Raw genomic sequence first — 21,132 nt, 5'->3', positions numbered from 1 at the left:
TGATAACTGCAGAGTGGTGTTTAGCTGCTCACCATCATGGCCATCATTCCTCTGTGCCTCTGCCCTTTCCTGAGGTGCTCCTCACTGAGTCACATTTGCTTTGGCATTCAGCCTTTGCTGGATGTGGACAATTTATGGTGCACTCCTCAAAGATGCTGAGGAATCAAAGACACTCAGGAAATCAGGAAAGACACTCAAAGACACTCAGGAAATCCTCCAGACTGGCAACATCTCCCAAGAAACAACTTCCTATGCCTCTTCTTCAAGGTGTGTTACACCATGCAAGCACAGCCTCCTCTCAGGGTCCCACAAAGCATCCCTCCTCTACCTTGGGACTTGTCCAGTCAGTGGAGGAGTTTTGAATCTTGGAAACTAGGTCCTCTTTGTCAGCCTTATAGTTCAGTTCAGTTCATCCCTGTCTTCAATTTTTGAGGTTGAAGACCACCTTGGAGGTGGCCAGGACCCATGTGTGCTGTGCTGTGGGGTGAGGAGAGCCACAGCCTTGAAGGGCTGTAAGGATTTACCTGCTTTTTATCTTGGGTGAGGAGTGTTTTGTAAACTCGTTGTGTTTTCTGTTCCATTGATATTGAGCACTGGCTGATTCCTTTATTCAGAAGCAATTATTATTGCAAGCACCTTCCAGGAAAAAAAAAAAATAAATGAAGAGCTTGCAATTTGAAGGAACAGATTTATCACTGAAATTTTAATGGAGAGGAAATCATTTTCAGGCGGCTTCCTGGCATTGTTTGGTATTCCTCCATGGATTCCAAAAGCAGGTCAAGGCTTTGGTTTGTGCCTCAGCCCTCTCCTTTCAAGAGGCTAAAAAATTCCCTCCCGTGTGAGAGAGAGGAGAGTGAGTGGCACACGGGGAGTTCCTGGAAGAGAAAGAGGCAGCAGCAAGTGAGCTCCAAGGAGATGGCTCTGCTGGAGGTGCTCATAGGACTTTGATGTGTTGATAAATGGAGGGGTAGAGGTGATGGGGTTGATGCTGGTGGAGGGCTGGCAGCACCTTTGCCACGTTTTTCACGTGCAATTGGGATGGGTATGGTACTGAGTATTGACAGATTCAGCCCATGGGCACCAGGAATTTGAGACTGGAGCACCAGAAGTTAAATATATCTCCAGCTCCGTGCTGTCCCAGACTTTCCTACCATGGCTAATCCATCCTATAAGCAGATGAAAGCCTTATCACAGGGTGGTGTGATTCACTGGGTGGTTTCTGCTGATCATTTCTGGAACCACAATATATTGATTTCTTTGCACTCCCTCCCTCCAACCTGGTTATTTGTGTTGTTGCCTTGGCATGGGCTGTTGGGACATCTTTGGGGTTGCTGTGAACCCAGCCCAACTTCCCCAGATAATAAAGCCCACCTTGAACTTTGAGTGCAATAAAACCAAGTGAAACTCCCAGTGCCTACTGCAGACCTAATAACCTGTTTGTTCAGTTCAGGCTTTCTGCAACCATTTGTTTAAGATAAGCAAGGGTGGAGATGTTGCTTGAGGGCACAAAAGGATCTCAAGATAAAGCTTGTGGAGCAATATGTCCCAATCATTTCTTTTCCTTCACCCCAGCACTGGGTTTTTCCATCAGCCTGGTTCCTTTTCTCACCTTTTCTGTGTGCTCTTCCACTGTTGCTCTTTGGCATCTTTGCCTCCTGTGACCATCATGGGCTGGAAGTGTTTCTGCTGCATGGAGAACATCTATAGAAAAGGCTGAAGGAGTGTGAGTGAGGACAGTTTGTGGAGTTTCCACATCTGAAAGTCAGGCTGAAAGACAGGAGCACCACCAGGATGAAGCAGTCAACACCAACCCTTCATAGCCCCTAGAGTCTTCATCAAACACCCATGAATTTGGCCACCACAGGCAACAGTTGTACCTGAGATGTGGAGAAGTGGAGGGGAAGGAAGGAAGGTGCAGCTTGGTCCCAAAATATGAAACTCTTTTTGTGGAGCAGTTGGGGTTTGCTACCTACAGGTGGTCATGGAAGGACCAGCAGCAGAAACCACCCCCCACACACACAACTCATCTTGTGTGTCCTTGTGACTAAAAGAGGCAAAGCTGGTGCCCCTCTCCAACTTCTTCAGCTGAGGAAACTTGAGAAAAACAACATCAAAACTCCTGCTTGTAGCAGAGTGGCTCTGAACCCAACCATTTTCCTCCTCTGGTCCTGTCCCTCTGCCTCATATCCCTCCCAGGTCAGGACCCTGAGACTCAGGGTGACTCAGGAGAGGGATTTTTCTGGAAAAGGGACAGGTATCAGTGTGGGAATTTGCAGAGGCTCTTGGGTTGCTGCAGATTGCTAGTGAGATCTTGAAAGCTTTTGCTTTGTTCTTTCATTAAACTTTGATGTAAATGGGGCAGCAGAGAGGCAGCTGCCAACTTTCTGGATTCCCATGGGCAAGGGGATGGGGCTCAGGGTTGGGCAGACAACCTTCATTAAAAAGGTAAAGCACAAAAAAAGAACCCACATGGGTATCCAACCTGGTCCCCATCTCTTAGGAAGATGTCAGTTTTCCCTGGCTGACCATACAGCTTGTCAGACATCACCTTCCCTTCTCCAAGAGCTTTCCCCAAAACATCTACTCAGGATTATGCACATCACAACATCTGGGGGAGCAGACCAGTCCTGAAGGCTCCTTCTTTTCCAGACTTCTTGGCCTTTCTTGTTAGACTGTGCATGTTTATAATTTAAACTTGACATCCATGTACATGCATTAGAAGTCCCCTGGGCTTCTCAGGTTCTGCTCCAAGCTTCCCACCATGGAAACCACAGAGTGTTGTGCTCCAAAATTGAAAATGAACCCTCTTAGAGATCTTTCCTGAGACCATGGGCTCCTTGTTCTTTGCTTTTCCCACACCCCTCACTTCCAGAACCAGCAGCATGGAAACATTGGTTTATCTTCTCCTCCAACCACCTGCCAGTACCTGTCAGAATAAAAACTGATGTGGGAGAGAGACCAAATCTGATTTTGCTGCCCACTGAGAAGCTGCAAACCTGCTTTTGAAAAACCATGAGCACCTGGGCCAAGCAGGAGGAAAAACCTTCCCTCTTTTGTAGGTCTTCTTGTAGACCCATTGCAGAGGAGGGGGTGGTCTTCTGCCTGGCAAAACATCTCCCTTTGGCTCTGGTCAGGGATTTCAGTGTCATAAAGAGTGTGTCCACTGGAAAAAGGAATACCTGCAGTTCAGGTCCTCAGTGACCCAGCTCTATTGAAGGCACTTCCATTGCTGTTCTGCACGAGCCATGGTGGGCAGAAGCCTCCAGACAAACCTCCAGGTCTCTAAAAGTCATCAAAGTCCTCACTGTGCCCTTGTGACTTTGGCCCATTCCCAGCCAACAAGCACCTTTGGTCTTCTCCAGCCACTCCACCCTTCTTTTAAGTTGCTGATATTTCCTTTTCCATCAGCTTGCTGCACAAAAAAAAAAAAAAAAAGAGTCAACTTCTTTTCTCCCTTCCAAATTTAGCTCTGTTTAGGCACCAAAATAGACAGGAGTAGGGATTGGTGACTGTTTTTTTCCAAAACATTGTCTCATGGCTTGGACTAAGGAAGGGAAGTGCTCAGCTGGAGAAAGGGAGATGCTTGTTTCTCCTGTTGGGGACACCAAGTTCTCCTCTTCTCAGGCAGTGTCTGGGAGTGTTCCTTGGGTGAGAAGCCTTATTCAAGTTTTAATTCATCCATCTCTCACCCTGATGCTGTCTGCTGCTGGTGGGCAGAGGTCCAGGGAAGCACAGAGATGCTCTGCAAGGAGGACATGGTTTCTGGTTGGAAAAAGGCAGCTCCTGAAATTTTACTGAAGGCTTCCAACTGAGGAGATGGGTGCTTTAGGTCTTCATGTTCTGCAGGGAGAGTTTCATTTTTCCAGGGTAATTGTCTTTGCACATGTGCCTGCAATGCAGCTTAACTCTTTAAAAATACTCCAAGCTTCAGCCTGCTGTGGTAGTAGAACATTTGGAGATGGTCTCACTACATATTGTACTATTTTTAGGTTGATTTCCTAAACTAGCACGGTTGATGTGATTGGGCTGCATGTGTCTGCTCCCTCCCTTCCTTTTCCCATTTGCTTTGGTTACCTGCTGGCCAACTTCAAGCAAATTTTCAGAGGAACAGAGATCTTGGAGATATTAAACTCCTGCTGTGCCTTCAGTGAAAGTGAGTGGTCAGGAAAATAAATGCTGAGGAAGACATAAACCATAACCCTCATAATGGAGAAGGTGGCAGTATGATTTTTAAGGTATTAGACACCAAATTTGTCACACAGAATTAACCATGAGATGTTTGGCTGCAGGAGAAGACAAGGTCAGAGCTGGTTAACCAGTTGATAACCCAACCAGAGCCTCAGGAGAGCAGGTTGCCAACTTTCCCTACTCCCAAACTACCCCTTAGGAGTCAAAGATGGGCTGTGCTTGAGTGGTGGGATGGGATCTAAGGAGCATGAGGAGGGCAATTCCTGGTGCTGGGTGCAAGGATGTGAGCAGAGGACGAGCAGATCCTTGCTGGATGACCAGATCTGCAGCCTCATGTAACAAAGACATCTTTAGGCTGGGGCTGGGGGAGTCAGGAATATCAGGAATATCCCACCTAGTTGGGTGATTCCTACATAGTTGGGATCCACCTTTATGTGGTGCAGGTATTTGCTCCACGTGGCTTCTCCCATGCAGGTAACTTCATTCCCTACTCCCTGCAACACCCCTGAGAGGCTACAACAAATTTCCAAACCTGCTTTGAGAGGGTCTGAGATGTTAGGAAGCTGTTTGGATGGGAGCTGTTTCCTTTATCATCCTCGGGCATTGGGTGAACATCACTGCCCTCTTCCGTATCAATGTCTTGGAGCTGATCTTTGCTTTTCCCTCTTTTTTTTTTTTTTTTTTTTTTCTTTTTCAGGGTTACCACCCGTTGCCTCATGAAGCTGAAATTGCACACACCAAAAAACTCTTCAGAAGGAGGAGAAACGACCGGAGGTAGGTGGAACCTCTGGAATGTTGGTTTGCTTCAACTTCTCCATTGCGAATCTTCCACTGCAGTCTCAGGGAGTCTCTTTGGACACTGCTGCTGTTCAGCAGCTGCCAGCCTTGGGTTAATGCATAAACCCTTATTTTAGCCTTAACTTGATGAAAATGCAATCTGCCCATCCCTCTGGTTCCTCTTTTAAATCTGGGATGTGTCCCCCATTGCTCCAGGACTATCCTAAGGACCTCTTCTTCCCCCTCTGCTTCTTCCAGCATAGCCAGATCCTTCCACTTGTATGAGAAGAGACAGCTGGGAAAGTGTAATTTATAAAAGCTTTGAATCCTTGCTAGTTTCTTCCTATCTTTCAACTGAAAAGCCAAATTTGCTGACTTGCAGGGTCATCCTGCTAAACTGGGAGGGGTTTCCAGCAAGGCTGGGATGCTCCTGAAGGAGGGGATGTGCTCAGTAGGCAGCTGTGGCATCAGTGGCTTCACTCCACTGAGTAAATTTAATTGGGTCAAGTGGATATTTAATTGTGTCGATTGCATATTTAATTAGATGAGGGCATCCAGAGAGGGATTGTGACTGTGGTTAAATGTGAAAAGAAGTGGGGGAGAAGGGGGATGAAAAAGAACACTCCTTCTGGTGTGTTCTGCTGAGGCTGAGACAGCACAACTGGGGCATTTCTAGAGGGAGGAGTTCACAGGGTTCCTGTTATTTAAGAGGGGAAAAAAAGTGGCTAATGTTTTCTCCTGGAATGTGTCTGAGCTGTGATTCCTCCCTGGTGGATTTTCAAGGGAGTCCTACAGACACCTGTAATAGTTGTTGGAGTCTGTCCTCAGATCTCCCCATCACTTCTTGACTTTTGGGCAGCTGTGGTGTAGCTCATCCTGTGTTTGGTTTGGTTTGGTTTTCCCAGGACCAAAAAAAACAACTGGAAATTTGCCCAGGAAATCCTAGAAACATTCCTCTGTGGGCAGGACAGATCATCATCAGCAAACTCCATTTTTCTCTCCTCTTCGGGGCTCCCTCCTCATTTCTTGGATGCAATTTAAAAGGCAATTTAGCCTTGGGATTTTGGAGAGGGGTGGGGGGGAGAATAAATCTTGTTTCAGTTGTGCTGCAGTTGATCTGCAAAATATGGTTAGAACCAAGCTGAACTCTGCTTGTGTTTCAAGCTGGGTGGGTGCCTTAGAGGCTGGAACATCCTGCTCCCATCCCAGTTCATCCAGCAGGTCCTTCCTCCACCATCTGAAGAGTCTGTGATGCTTCAGGAGAAGTGACCCCCAGAGCCAAAGGGTCTCCTGCCTGTAGTCCCATGCCCAAAGCTGTGCAGAACCAAAGCCATGGAACTGAGTGTTGATTCTTCCTTCCCATCCAAAAAAATTGGGATGAAATTTGGGTGTATTTCTACTTTTTTTTTTTTTTTTTCTGGTCACTGCAGATAAATCAGCAGCAGACAGAAGCATTCAGTCCCCCAGGGCATCCCTGCCTCCCTAGCAGATAGCAAGGAAAGATAGCAAAAAGAAAAAAAAAAACACCCAAACAAATTGCCTTGGGCTGAGGTCAGAAGATCATGGGTTGAGACACAGCCTGGAGCAAGAGGCACTGGGATAATATCCCAGGAGGAAAGACAGAAGCCTTAAAACCCAATGGATACAGCCCCAAGCAGTCACAAATGAAATTAAATGTAAAAATCAGAGGGGATTCAGCTCTGGATGAGGATATCCATGGTGTATCCAAGCTTAGACAGAAAAAATTGCTTATTTTCATGGCAAAAAAAAAAAAGCAAAAGGAAAGAAGCCCAGGTTGAGGCACTGGAGTTCATCAGCAGTCACATAAATATTTAAGGGGAAAAGGCATCCTTTAGACTTCAGTGAGACTTCGTGAGAAAAAAACATGGTCAAAGTAGGGGGAGAAAGGGTAGAAATAAGAGTTGGAGATGGAATAGGGAACAAACCCACTGTATTAGAGCACAACCAGGTTCTGAAGTTTCAGACTTTGTTGCAGTCCTATTTACATCCCAAGTGTCATTCTGGGGGAGAAAAACCTCATTTTGGAGCTGGTGGAGCCTCACAGGTGTTATGAACATGTCTCAGGATGAGATTTTATGGTCAACAAACCAGTTGGGAGTTGCACTCTTTTTTTTTTTTTTTTTTTTTTTCTCAAAAACCCCTCTTCTGGATGTGGAAAGGACTCAAAACTGATGGCTGTGGGTAGAGCATTGGAGGCAAGGGAGAAGCTGAGAAGGGCCATTTGGGAGGCCAGTGGGCATCCTGGCTTGTAAGAGGAATGGTGTGGCCAGCAGGTCTGGGGATGTGATTCTCCCCTTGTGCTCACCTTGAATATTGTGTCCTCCCTTCCAGAAGGACATGGAGGTGATGGAGGAGAGCAGTGAGGCTGTGAAGGGAGCAGGGGGAAAGTCTGATGAGGAGAGGCTGAGGGAGCTGGGGGTGTTTATCCTGGAGGAGACTCAGGGGGGGCCTCATCCCTCCCTACAAGTCCCTGCAGGGAGGTTGGGGTCAGGTGGGCTTGGGCTCTGCTCCCAGGCAGCAAGTGACAGGAGGAGAGGCCACGGCCTGAAGCTGCCCCAGGGGAGGTTTAGGTTGGATATCAGGGAGCACTTCCTCATGGAGAGGGTGTTCAGGCATTGGGATGGAGGCACCATCCCTGGAGGTGTTTAGGGAGAGGCTGGAGCTGGCACTGAGTGACCTGGGCCAACCCATGTGGGGATGTTAGGTCAGGGGCTGGATGGTCTCAAGAGGTGCTCTTCATCCTAATTGATTCTGTGATTCATTATAGAAATTATACCAATTTCTCCCCAGAGTGCCTGGGGGTCTTCTCCTCTCCCTGATGGTGCCATTCAGAAAGGGGCCATGTCTTGGTCTGGTGAAGCATCTTTGGTTTCTCACATGGAAGGTCACCATCACCAGGTCCTGCACTTTGGCCACAAGAACCCCCTGGGGAGCTCCAGGCTGGGCAGAGAGTGGCAGAAAGGGAGCTGGGAGTCTGGATTGCCAGGAAGCTGAAGAGGAGGCAGCAGTGTGCCCAGGTGGCCAAGAAGGCCAATGGCATCCTGGGCTGGCTCAGGAACAGCGTGGCCAGCAGGTCCAGGGAAGGGATTCTGCCTCTGTGCTCAGCCCTGGGGAGGCCACAGCTTGAGTCCTGGGTCCAGTTCTGGGCCCCTCAGCTCAGCTCAGCTCAGCTGAGGAAGGAGCTTGAGGTGCTGGAGCAGGTCCAGAGAAGAGCAAGGAGGCTGGGAAGGGATCCAGCAGAATTCCTGGGAGGAAGGGCTGAGGGAGCTGGGGGTGTTGAGGCTGGAGAAGAGGAGGCTCAGGGGAGACCTCATCACTCTCTCCAACTCCCTGAAAGGAGGTTGGAGCCAGGGGGGGGTTGGGCTCTTTTCCCAGGCAACTCTCAGCAAGACAAGAGGGCACAAGAGGTCTCAAGTTGTGCCAGGGGAGGTTTAGGTTGGACATTAGAAAGAATTTCTTTCCCCAGAGGGTGCTCAGACCTTGGAATGGGCTGCCCAGGGAAGGGGTGGATTCTCCATCCCTGGAGATATTTCCAAAGAGCCTGGATGTGGCACTCAGTGCCATGGGCTGGGAACCACGGGGGGAGTGGAGCAAGGGTTGGACTTGAGGAGCTCTGAGGTCCCTTCCAACCCAGCCCATTCTAGGATTCTATGATTCTACAATCTCTCATCTGTGCTATAAACAGGGCCTATTCCCTGCTTCCTTCCCATCACCTTTCCTTGGGAAATGTTGTCACCACCTTGTGGAGGAGCACAGCTCATCTACCCTGAGGTCTCTGCCGTGCACCCTTGGGGAGAAACAACCCCATGGGTGTTCAGCTAAAGCTCCCTCCTTGCCTGGATGAGCACTGTGGGTCTGTTGGGCACGGTTGTGGTAGCAGCAATCAGCATCAGAGCCACATCTGGTGAAGGGTTTGGTTGGACAAGGTGTTGGGGAAGCCTACAGGAGGTCCTTGCTGCAAAGACTGGGGCAGGAGACCAGGGAGAGGGATTTCCTTCCCCACCTCATTCAGGGTGCATCCTGCACCCATTGGTTTGTCTGCTCATTTGAACACAGGAGGTGGGACTGCATCACCACTGGATGGGATCATGGGAGGACAGAGGAAAGTGCAAGTTGTCTTAAGAGATGTCCACATGAGCAACTGGTCAACACCAATCAGGGCTGCATTGTCCCAAAAACTCATCTGCTGCTTGCTTCCAGACAAAACCCAACCCATCCAGATGTCACCAAAGGCAACTTGAGGGAAGGAGGGACTTTCCTTGGGCAGTGGCAGAACCTCTCCTGCCCTTCAGTCCTGCAGGCAGATGGGAAAAATCCCATAATCCAGGATACAGGACACAGTGGTGGTGAGGCATGGTCTCCTCGGGCAGGTGGACAAGGAGTTTGGCTCCTTGTTTTCCAAAATGCTTCTTCTTTTCCAAAAATGGTCCCAAAAATGCCATTTCTGAAGTATTGAAGCATTACAAGTCAGCTTGGGTCTTCACAGCATTTCTCCAGTTCCTGTGGCATCCTAGGATGATGTGTTTTGGGGCCAAACCCCCATGGGTGAAGGAGTGATAAGAAATGTTGCCCAGCAGGACCTGTAAGGAATATATGGAGTTGCTGGGGGTTAATAGAGGTGAGTTTGGACCTACTTGTTGGTCTTCTGGTTAAGAGAGGACTGAATTTGTTCTGTGTCACCCAAAGAAGGGTGAGGAGCAGGAAAATGTTGCTGGGGAAGTCTTCAAAAGTTTGGGTTGTCTTTATCACATTGGTTCAGTTTCATTTCGTTGGATTCAGAAGTCAAATCATGATGATTTTTTTATCAGGCTGATAATTCCTTATCCTAAGGAAGTCCTCATGAGTGCATGGATGCTGGCTGGTATTTCTTGGGGCTTCTTGTGGTCAGTCTATGGGATGGAAGAGGTTTGAAGAGAGAAGCACAGCCCCAAGGCTTGAAAGCCTCAAGGGTTAAACAAGCCCCTCTTTCCAAGAGGTTTCTTGGATTCCTTTTTTCAACAGGAATGATATGGATGGATCCTTTGGGATTTCTCCATGCCTGTGCCTCCAGGCTTTGGTGTCACCAGAGACACAAGGAGCTGCTTTGCCTGGCCAGACCAGGGCTGCTGGGGACCACAGCCAGGACCCCCATAACCTTTGTGGCTGAGCTTTGTGTCATCTCCTCCTTCTCCCTTTGGATGAGGTTTAATCCTTCACAAGGCCCTTTCCTGGGAACAGGGAGCTGGAGCAGAAGACTCTGTGGGTCCTCCTGGATGATAGATGGAGACAAGGGGTGGGAAGAAAGAGGCTCATGTGCTTTCCCCTCAGCATGTCCCAAACACTTCCAGCTTTTCACAAGAGGGTTACAGAAATATCCCCATATTTTCTCTTGCCTTTTCTCCAGTTTGCTTCCTACTGCTCACTTGGCTTTGCACTTAAATTCTCAGGAAAAAAATGGTCGGGATTATGGTTGTGTGGCTGTGTTGTTTGCTGTGTTGTTTTAATTGGATTCAGAACTTGGGGGGGAGGTAGAAATCATCCTCCCTCCCTGAAGAAACCCAGGGTGCCTGTCAGGGACAGTTTCCTCTTCCCAGAGCAGGAGGGTTATGTAAGAACCTCTGACACTTCCAGCTCCCACCCACACCAAGAGCACAGGGGGGGTGGGAGCCCTGTCCTCCCCCCCCCCCCATCAGTGACCACATTGCTGAGGGAATCATCCAGGCTTCATCCCATCCACTGGTGACTCCATAGGGACAACCCAAAGGATGCTCATGGTGGGCTGGAAGCCAGGCAGGGAACATCCCAGATCCGCCGGTGGCTCCGAGGAGGAGGAGGAGGAGGAGGAGAGGCAAGCTGTGATTTGTTGCTTTTCCCATTCTGGTTGATTTTACGGACCCTGAGGGACACTCAGCCACCTACAGTGATTACTTCAACTGATTAAAGCAGCTTTTCCTCTTGTGGCCAAGTCCTTTTGTCAAGGGTTTTCAATAGCCACGCTGCTCAGGACATTGTTCCTGTACAATTTCCTTTCAAAACACCATAAAGGGCACTCTACCAGTTTACCCTGTCATTAAAAAGCACAGGAATCAGCTTTACCCAGCTCCTTCAAGGGCAAGATCTCCTCCTTGGGGGAGGAAGGGATGGGGTCAGGTGGGAGTTGCAAGGCCGTGTGATGCTGGAATGAGATGGAGCCATCAGCAAAGGATGATTCTTTTTTATTATTCCTTCTTTTTTTTTTTTTTTTTTTTTTTTTTTAAATGCTTTTTTTTTTCTGTTTATTTATTTGAGGAGCTAGGGTCACCCAGGGAAGCAAAAAAATAAAATCAACTTGCAAGCCCAGAGAAGGAAATGTTGCTTTACATCTCTTGGTGGGTTCAGCCTTGCCCTGGTTAATCTTGGTGTTGTTGGGACCTGACTGGGTCATCAGATGCTCTTTGGGCAAGGTGGTGATGGAGCAGGGCAAAGATGGTATCAGGAGGGGTCAAGCAGGACCCCCTTTGACCCACAGAGCCATGCTGGCCAGACGTGCTGGCATCACCCAGCCCCACTGCCCTTCCTTCCAGGAGCTGAGGAAAAGGTTCTGCCAGGGGTCATGGTGCTAGGAGCCTGCTCCAGGGAGGAGGTTACTGACAACAGAGCCTTCATCAGCCTCCCCACTGAAGGAGTGGCCCTTGAATGATCAAAAAGTTGCCTCCTGATGACCCACGGGCATCCGGCTCTGGGTGACTAAGCCATGGGTGGAGCTGTTGGATTTGCTCTTGGAGCTGAGATGGAATCATAGAATCATGGAATGGTTTGGGTTGGAAGGGACCTTCAAGCTCATCCATTCCCAACCCCTTTCCATGGTCAGGGACACCTCCCACCAGCCCAGGTTGCTCCAAGCCCCATCCAACCTGACCTGAGACACTGCCAGGGATGGGGCAGCCACAGCTTCTCTGGGAAACCTGGCACAGGGGCTCAGCACCCTCAAAATCAAGATCTTTTTCCCAATGTTTAGCCTAAATCTCCCCTCTTCAAGTTTAAAGCCATTCCCCCTCATCCTATAACTCCATGCCCTTGTCCAAAGTCCAACTTTTTAATCCCCATGTCCAAAACCTGCTCAGTTTCACAGATTTTATTTCAGGAGTCACTTTTGCCTTCAAAAAAGTTAATGATAATAATAATAAAAAAGTCACAGACGGGTTTAGGTTGGAAGAAACCTTAAAGTTAATCCAGTTCCAAGCCCTTTCCATGGGCAGGGACACCTCCCACCAGCCCAGGTTGCTCCAAGCCCCATCCAACCTGACCTGAGACACTGCCAGGGATGGGGCAGCCACAACGTCCTTGGCCAACCTGTTCCAGGGTCTCACCACCCTCAAATTAAAGGATTTCTTCCTACTATCTCCTCGTTCACCTTAAAAAGTGCTATCACTTGTCCCAAGTCCCTTCCCAGCTTACCTGGAGCCCCTTCAGGTACTGGAAGGCTGCTAGAAGGTCTCTGGAAATCAGGAGGTGTTTTGGCTCCATGCAGACCCCTCACAGCTTTTGTACCACGTTTGGGACTCAGTGGAGAGGACACAGCATGGCCCAGGGCTGTAGCAGCCCAACACCAACCCTGTGCAGTAATCCCATCCCTGGCAGCTCCAGATGATCCCAATAACTCTGCAGAAACCACCTGAAGTTCAACCAAGTGTGTATCTACCACCATTCCTTGCCTGGCTCATCTATGAGCCCCTTGCCTGTCCTAGCACCATCCCCAGATCTTCACACAGAGTGTTTTCCACGAGCCAGGTGGTCCATGGGAATCATCAGGAACAGCGATGTGGAGCAGTTGGTGTTGAGCATCCATCAGGACTTTTTTTTTTTTTTTTAATTTTTTTTAATTTTTTTTTTTTTAGCCCGTCCCCCCTGCCTCCATCTGTGATGGGGTGGGTGGGTCAGGGGGGTTTTCCACCCCAGCTGCTCTTGTTTCTGCTGTGTGTGATCTGCTCCAAACCCTTAAAGCACCTGAGGGTGGCTGTGAAAATAGGACTGGGCATGAATTACCCTTGAAGGCAGAGGGGGCAAAATCCCCACCCTGTGGGGGAATATTTACAGCTCCTGAAAGGATTTTTGCATTTCCTGTGAGGCAGGGAGGGAAGGGGGGAGGAATGTGCCTCTGGAAAGTTTGAAGGGCTGTGTGGGCTCAAGACTGATGGAAAGAGACAAAAAGAAACCTCGAGGAGTTGAACAGGTCATGATCCACATCATCAGGGCTTCAGGAGATGAGTGCCCATCACCATTCTCTGGCTCTGCTGGGTCCTCCTTGGGTGTGTAGCTAAAGGCCTGGGGCAGAAGGGTTAAAAGATACTCATCTAAGCAAATTTAATCCTTTCCTTTAATTGTTCCTAATTTTTTTTTTTTTTTTTTTTTTTGCATGCCAGGAGTGAGCTGGGTGCATTTCCCAGCTGCAAGGTTGCCACCTCTCTATTGAGGACAGCTTTGTCATTACCTAAAAACTCCACAACACAAGACTTTTTATTCCTTTTTTTTTCCTTCTTAATTATTTTGGTGACTGAAGTGACCCCTGTCCTGCAGACTAAACTTAACCTGAATTGCCAAGTAGACTTCATGGCATCAGGAGGCTTTTTGGGTTGTGTTTTGGGTTGATTTTTTTTTTTCCAGGTTGTTTTTCTCCATCCCTGCAGCTGATTGAAAGACTTTATGTGCCACTGGCCAAACATTTGACTGTTATGAAACCTCAGTAGAAACGGAATGGGCTGCTGGATAAGCTCAGGGTCTTATGATGTTACATCACAAAAAAGCAAAAGAACTGTTCCAGCCAAAAATCCAGTGTGTGGTTATGGTGGAGGGTCATCAGATTCCATCAAAACTCAAATCTTTTTTAAGCATCATGGTGCAAGCAACCACTTTTTTGGACCTGAGAGACCTCATTTCAGTGCCCTCCTTTACCAGGGGTTGTTGGGCTTCTCCTCCATTTCAGGTGCATGAAATTCTCCTAGGAAAATCCATGCAAGGAGAAATCCATGCAAGGAGAATGGATCCCCACCTCATATTTGACCTCTGTGATGGCAGACACCTAAATTTAGGCAATTTGAACCTACCTTCTGGCACTTTGTTAGCAGTCCTTCTCCAGGCTGTATTTTTTTAAACAACCCTCCAGGAATCCAGTGCTGTGTGGAGAAGAGGGAGAATTCCCTTTCCCTTGGGACAGTTTCCAAAGTTGTCAATCACGGGTGCTTGGGGAGCCCTGGGAAGCTTCTCATGGAGATCTTCTGGCCTCCAGAGAAGAAAAATCAGACTGCCCATCTTACACAAGACCAGGTTTCCTTGCTTTATTTTGCCTTCCCATGTTGACCAGAACCAAGGAAGTCTGAAAAACAAAAGAGCTATAGGAGGAGTTGAGCCAAAACACCTCATCCTGCAGGAAGCTTTGGGATGGGGATTTGTTTCTGGGCCCTCTTCAGCAAGAACAAAGGCTTGGGACTGGGCATCCCATTCTTTCCCATCTCTTGGAGGGGAAATCTCAGCCAAGGAAAAGAAGGTTTCCATTGGGGCTTTTGCATACAGGAGTGCTGGCACTTCTGGAGAAGCTTTGGGGCAGCAGTCTCTACTTCAGACCATGCTTTTCATGATATTTTTTGGTGTCTGAAGCTGGAAGATGCACATGGCTGCCAAGATCTCTCACCCAAATTTAATTTGACCCCTTCTTGTGGCTTCACTGGCCAGAATATCCATCAGCTGGGTGGGTAGACCCCATGGAGGTCTCCCAACCAAGCTGGCTAATGAGTGGGACTTCCCACCAGTTCCTGGTGCTTCAGCAACCTTGGTGAAAGTGCATAATTGGTTTTGTTTTTTTCCTTGTTGTCACCTCAGGTGGAAGGGTTTAAGCCTCAAGGCTTAGCCAACTCCTGATAGAACCTGTAATTCATTTTCCCTTCAGTGAACACTTTGCAGCTTCTTCTATCATAGAATCATAGAATGGGCTGGGTTGGAAGGGACCTCAGAGCTCCTCAAGTCCAAGCCTTGCTCCACTCCCCCCCTGGTTCCCAGCCCATGGCACTGAGTGCCACATCCAGGCTCTTTGGAAATATCTCCAGGGCTGGAGAATCCACCCCTTCCCTGGGCAGCCCATTCCAATGTCTGATCACCCTCTGGGGAAAGAAATTTTTTCTAATGTCCAACCTAAACCTCCCCTGGCACAACTTGAGACCTCTTGTGCCCTCTTGTCTTGCTGAGAGTTGCCTGGGAAAAGAGCCCAACCCCCCCCTGGCTCCAACCTCCTTTCAGGGAGTTGGAGAGAGTGATGAGGTCTCCCCTGAGCCTCCTCTTCTCCAGCCTCAACACCCCCAGCTCCCTCAGCCCTTCCTCACAGGAATTCTGCTGGATCCCTTCCCAGCCTCCTTGCTCTTCTCTGGACCTGCTCCAGCACCTCAAGCTCCTTCCTCAGCTGAGGGGCCCAGAACTGGACACAGGACTCGAGGTGTGGCCTCCCCAGGGCTGAGCACAGGGGCAGAATCCCTTCCCTGGACCTGCTGGCCACGCTGTTCCTGAGCCAGCCCAGGATGCCATTGGCCTTCTTGGCCACCTGGGCACACTGCTGCCTCCTCTTCAGCTTCCTGGCAATCCAGACTCCCTTTCTCCCTGGAAGGTTTCTTCCAGAAGGGAGCTTCTGGGTGGATACCCTGTTCATGGATCTGGGAGGAACTGGTTGAACTGGAGGTGGTGGCATTTCAGGATGTGCATGGCAAGTGTTACCTTTGAGGCTTCCATCTCAGACAAGCTGAGCTGACCCAAACCCTTGGATGTGGGTGGGTTTTGGGGAATTGGGTGAGAAGTGTAGGGTCCTCAGGTCTGCCTAAGCTGTGTTGGGGATGTATGTGTGCTGCTTTGGATTTGGTCCTAAATGTTAAGAGAAAAGAAATATTTGTGCTTAGGTTTGTGTCAGGGTCATGTGAAATCATGGGAGGGCTCAGGAATCAACCCTAAAAAAAGTGTGGCTTGCTGGCCTGGGTGTGAATTTTAAAGTTGTAGTTTAAGCTCTTGTTTAAAGGATGATTTATTTTATGTGAAAATCTGCTCTTCTGCATTCATTGTATATATGGTTTCTCCCCTAAAATGTTTGTCAGGTCCTGGCCCAGGCTGCCCGGGGCAGGGCTGGAGTCCCCATCATTCCTGGAGGGATTTCCAAGCCCTGGAGATGTGGTGCTGAGGGCCATGGGGCAGGGGTGGCCTTGGCAGGGCTGGGTTAAGGGTTGGACCTCATGATCTTAAAAGATCCTTCCAATTAGAACAATTCTGTGATTTTATTATTATAATCTAAGTTCACAGGCATCATCAGCTATAGGACAAAGGGTAATGACTTCAAACTGAAAGAGGGGAGATTGAGGTAAGATATTAGGAGGAAATTCTTTAATTTAGGGGTGCTGAGCCCCTGTGCCAGGTTTCCCAGAGAAGCTGTGGCTGCCCCATCCCTGGCAGTGTCTCAGGTCAGGTTGGATGGGGCTTGGAGCAACCTGGGCTGGTGGGAGGTGTCCCTGACCATGGAAAGGGGGTGGGAATGGATGAGCTTTAAGGTCCCTTCCAACCCAAACCAGTCTGGGATGCTCTGATCTCCTCATCCACTGTTTTATCTCTTACAAAAAAATTGGTTTTCCCTCTTATGTTTCACTCTCTACTTAAAGATAGGTGTATATACACTCACACATATGTATAACCAAGTTGTCCCAATTTTTTTTTGGCTTGAAAGCCACTTTCTCAGCAGGATTTCACCAAAAGAAATCTCCACCCTTGCATTACGTGGGCAAGAAAAGGGCTTGGGGTGGCAGTTTCCCACATCCTCTTTGGCCCAGGTAGATTTTGAGCTCGAAAGCTTACTGAGAAGCCCCCAAAATCACTCAGGACTGTGTATTTAGTAGAGGTATTTATTAGAAAACTCTCCAATAAGCTGACAGCCCATCCTCGTGCAATTTTTCCCTCTGTCTTGACATTTGCACTATTTCCAGAGCTGCTCCCATGCTGATCTATTCATGGCCAGCTCTAGGGCTCCTTTTCACAAATAAAAATAGTCCCAGGAATGGCCCTCACCCTGGATTTTCAGCTCTTCCAAGTTATTTTGAGGGAAGGTGAACGTGTTTGAGGGCTGACACCAATGTGTCCCTTTTAAGGCTGCAAAAGCCTGCAAGGAAAAAAAAAAAAGCCTTGGAAGCCCCTTCTTGGAGGTCATGGGGACAAAGCTCTCCTGCTGGGTGAGTGAATAGAGATGAGTTCATAATTACAGAGTTTAGTGGTGACCCGTTTGCTTTTTCACCGTTTTAATTGAGGCTTTCAAAGAGGAAGAAGGCTTAAAAACAATACAGAAATGTCTTTTGTTCTTCCCAGGGTCATTCACTGAGGGCTTTTGCAAAAGAGGAGAGGATGTTTATTGCAGAAAGCAACAATCTCCAGGCTTTATTTTAGCTCCCAAGTGCTGTTCCAAGCTGGATGGGTTTTGGATGGAGGGGGTGAAAAGGACCGTGGAGCAAAGTGATTTGCTGGGCATTTGCTGAACTCAACAAATGGTGTTGAAACAGAAGAGGGAGGAAGGGAAGGAGCTGAGAAGGTTGGAACACCCTTTTCCTAGGATTTCCAAGTCAAATTAAGCAGGTTTAACAGCCCACAGAGCTGAGCCCCTGAAGGAGCAACTGGAAATCAGGTTTTCATCCTCCACCTTATTTATGCTCCTGTCTCCTCTGTGCCCTCCTGAAGCCACCACAGAGACTTTTTGGGGGTGTAGAGGGAACACCCCAAACCCTCTGGAGAGGGAATCACAGAATCATTTTGGTTGGAGAAGACCTTTAAGTTCATCAAATCCCACTGATGTCACTGCCATCCATGCTGAGCAGGGCACAGAGGAGCTGGGCCAGTGTAATGGTGGCTGTGAAAAGCTGCTCATCTCCTGAGCAGGCTCAGAACTAGTAATTTAATTTTTTTTTTTAGGGACAAAAGTAAGTCTGGTGGTGTATTTGCCTGCAGTGATGAGTAGCAACATGAGCATCAATCTCAGAGTGTAAAAAACCCCTCTTTCAGGCAGCTGCAAACACCTAAAGCAGAGATGCTGTAAAAATAAAATCCCTGTCCAGCTCAAAATTTACAAGTTTTGAACCAGTGGTGGAGGACAGGCCACATATGCAGGAGCAGCTGTGCTAAAGGTGCATCACAGAAAGGAATCCTAGAATATCTTGAGGTGGAAGGATCCCTTAAGGCTCATTTTGTCCAAGTCTTTGGTCCTTGCAGGGCTACCTAAAACTGAACCATCTAAGAAAGGGGCACCAATTGAAGGTGAAGATCCTGGAGGAGAAGGTGAAGAGATCTTTGTTGGAGTGCTGGTTCTGCACCATGAGGTTCCTCAGGGATAAAACTTCCATACATATGAAAATCCCAAGTCAGTACTTGCCCCAAATGCCTGAGCAGAGTTGGCATCAGGACACAGGGATTGGTTACAGATGATTTTAGAGACAGCTCCTGGTTTCTTCCCCTTTGATTGCCCGTGGCATCTCTGGGAGTTGTTACACTAAATCAATTCTCCAAACTCCAGCTCCCTGGAGGACAAAATTGTCTTGGTGGTTTGTTCCTAAAAAGGCTCAGCTGGGTGATTGCATTACTGGGCCTTAATGAATTCCAGCACTTGAGCTGGGTGGTGGCACTACCTATGGAGCATCCTACTCTGCAATCCCTCCATGCAGCTGGGGTATAACTCACCTGGGATTAGGGCTGCTGTGTTGTCCAGCATCAGTGGAGAGGCAGGAGGTTTTAATTTGAAATTTGGTGTGTTGGAGCTGGTGGGAGGATGGCTTGGTGGCCAGGAGTGTGAGAATGTGCCAGGCCTGTAAAGATGCTTCCCAGAAGTGCTCTACTCTTAATGGTTGGACTCAGTGATTTTTAAGGTTCTGCTCCAACTGAAATGATTCTGTGACCTTCAGGGATTTATAATTTGAAGATATGCAGGGTCTCAATTGCTCACAGGATGGTTTGGGTGGGAAGGGACCTCTCAAGGCCATCCAGTCCAACACCAGGGACATCTCCAACTGGATCAGGTTGCTCAGAGCCCTGGAATGACCTGGAATGGTTCCAGGGATGGGGCATCTCCCACCTCTCTGGGAAACCTGGGCCAGGCTCTCACCATCCTCAATGTAAAAAAAAAATTCCTTCTGTTTAGTCTGAATCAACTTTATTTTACTTTAAACCCATCAGCCCTTGTCCTGTTGCTAGAAGCCCTGCTAAATAGGCTGTGCCCATCTTTCTTATAAACCCCCTTGAAGTCTTGAAAGGCCACAAAAAGGTCTCCCTGGAGCCTTCTCTTCTCCAGGCTGAACAACCCCAACTTTTTTCCTTCTCTCTCCATAGCAGAGGTCTTCCAGCTCTCTCATCATTTTTGTGTCCTTCCACCCAGGGCACCTTGGTCATCTTTGGTAGCTGAGGATGTGACCTGGCAAGAAAATCCCCATTGAATGGTGGGGTGTAGGGTGCTGTGGGAGGTGTCCCCAAGAAGAAGTCCCCAAGAGGTGTCCCCAGAGAAAAAAGACAGAGAAGAAACAGTACTGTGGTGTTTTTTTGGCCACCAACCTCCCAAGTGTTTTTTGGCTGAGGACTTGCAGCATCTCTCCTTTCCCTGCAAGCAACCTGAGGCACAGAGGAGGGAATCATAGAATCACAAAATGTCACATTGAAAGGGACCTCAAGGATCATCTGGTCCAACCCTTCTAAAATTATGGTTTCTATGAGATGTCCCAGTACCCTGTAGAGCTCAGACTTCAAATTTTACAAAGTGAGGGAATCCATCCCTTCCCCTTGGAGACCATTCCAATGTCTGACTGTCCTCAGGGGGGAAAATTTTTCCTCTTGTGTTCAGTCAAAATCTGCCCAGGGGAAGGGGCTGGACCTCACGGAGACCTTGGAGCCACCAAGATCCTTGTGTGCATGAACCCCCTCACCCAGGAGACCATTTTTTCAAGGCTGTGTTTGTAGTTTCACGTGGTGCAAAACACAGCTGGCTACGTGAGGCTGTTTCAGAATTGAGGGAAGGAAATAGAGCAGCAGGTTCCTCTGCACTAGGAAACTGAGTTGTTCTTGAAATGCCTTCCTCCTTGGTGGAGTATTTCCACCACACTTCCTCGTGGAAATGGCTTTATCCCATCTACAACTTGTTTTCCAGCAGGAGTTTGTGGAGGTTGCTGGAGTCAATATAAAGGGAAATGACTTGTTCCCTTCTCCTGCCTTCTGTCCTTCAAAGATGGAAGTGTTGGTGATTGCTCAGGATGAGCACCCAGGGCTTCCTGCTGCCAGGCTGCTCTCCAAAACCAGCTGAAGGTGAGGGCAAGCAGAGGATTGGTGCTTTCAATGGGCCAAAAAAAAGGTTTTGTGGCATCCTCTGTGTCACACAAGGTCCTTCCAAGAGAACCTGACCCATCTGAAGAAGTCCAGCAGTACTTCCACTGGTGTGGCTGCAAGGTTTGGGTGGTGACTTCCAGTTTTTGGCCATGCCAAGGTGCCACCCTCTCTACAGGAGAGGATTTACCACTCTCTCCTTCTCCCTGCAAGTCACAGAATCTCAGAATGTTGGAAGGGACCTCAAAAGATCATCAAGTTCAACTCCCCTGCCAGGGCAGGATCACAGAGGAACACGTCTGGTGGGGTGTGAATGTTTCCAAGGATAGAGATTCCACAACCCCAAGTCCAAGTTGGGGATGCTGGCCCTGGAGACCTGGGGAGGGAGCAACATGCTGAGGCTCTGCAGGGCCTCCTGGCATGGAGAGTGCATGAAGAAGTTGCCAGCTCAAGTTGTTTGGGCTCTTGTTGCAGAAACAATATTTCTGTCTGACCCCAGTTAGCAACTGATGTTTGCAAAATAAAGAAGTCAAGGCACTGCAAATACTTTCCATTCCCTCTCTTGTCTCAGCCCAAAATATTAGGATTAAAAATATTGCATCTATTATGTGCAGTTAATATCTCTGCTGGCATGTAAATCACCCAGGGATTTATCTTTTTTTTTTTTTTTTTTTCATCTCCGCATTAAAAAAGACAAAAAAAAAAAAAAAAAAAAAAAAAGAAACAACAAAAGGTTAACTACTCCCTATTTTTGGCTATTTGTTAACTGTTTTGTTTCCATTTATTCCTCCTAAAGCCACAGCAGTCTGTCTCCAAGGGAGC

The 21,132-nt window shown here is 48.3% G+C and overlaps 1 protein-coding gene across 5 annotated transcripts in view; it reads left to right on the top strand.

The window, feature by feature from the left end:
* Positions 1 to 21,132, top strand: part of CTIF (cap binding complex dependent translation initiation factor) — a 159,527-nt gene that overhangs the window by 77,602 nt on the left and 60,793 nt on the right. For all 5 annotated transcript variants that reach the window (XM_071732233.1, XM_071732237.1, XM_071732236.1 and 2 more), the window contains one exon: positions 4,886 to 4,962. In XM_071732233.1, the coding sequence (XP_071588334.1) occupies positions 4,886 to 4,962 (77 nt within the window). The remainder of the gene's footprint in view (positions 1 to 4,885; positions 4,963 to 21,132) is intronic.

The sequence above is a fragment of the Heliangelus exortis genome, chromosome Z, assembly GCF_036169615.1.
Source record: "Heliangelus exortis chromosome Z, bHelExo1.hap1, whole genome shotgun sequence".
In the NCBI taxonomy this organism is placed as follows: domain Eukaryota; kingdom Metazoa; phylum Chordata; class Aves; order Apodiformes; family Trochilidae; genus Heliangelus; species Heliangelus exortis.
This window is presented reverse-complemented; position numbering and strand designations above follow the sequence as displayed.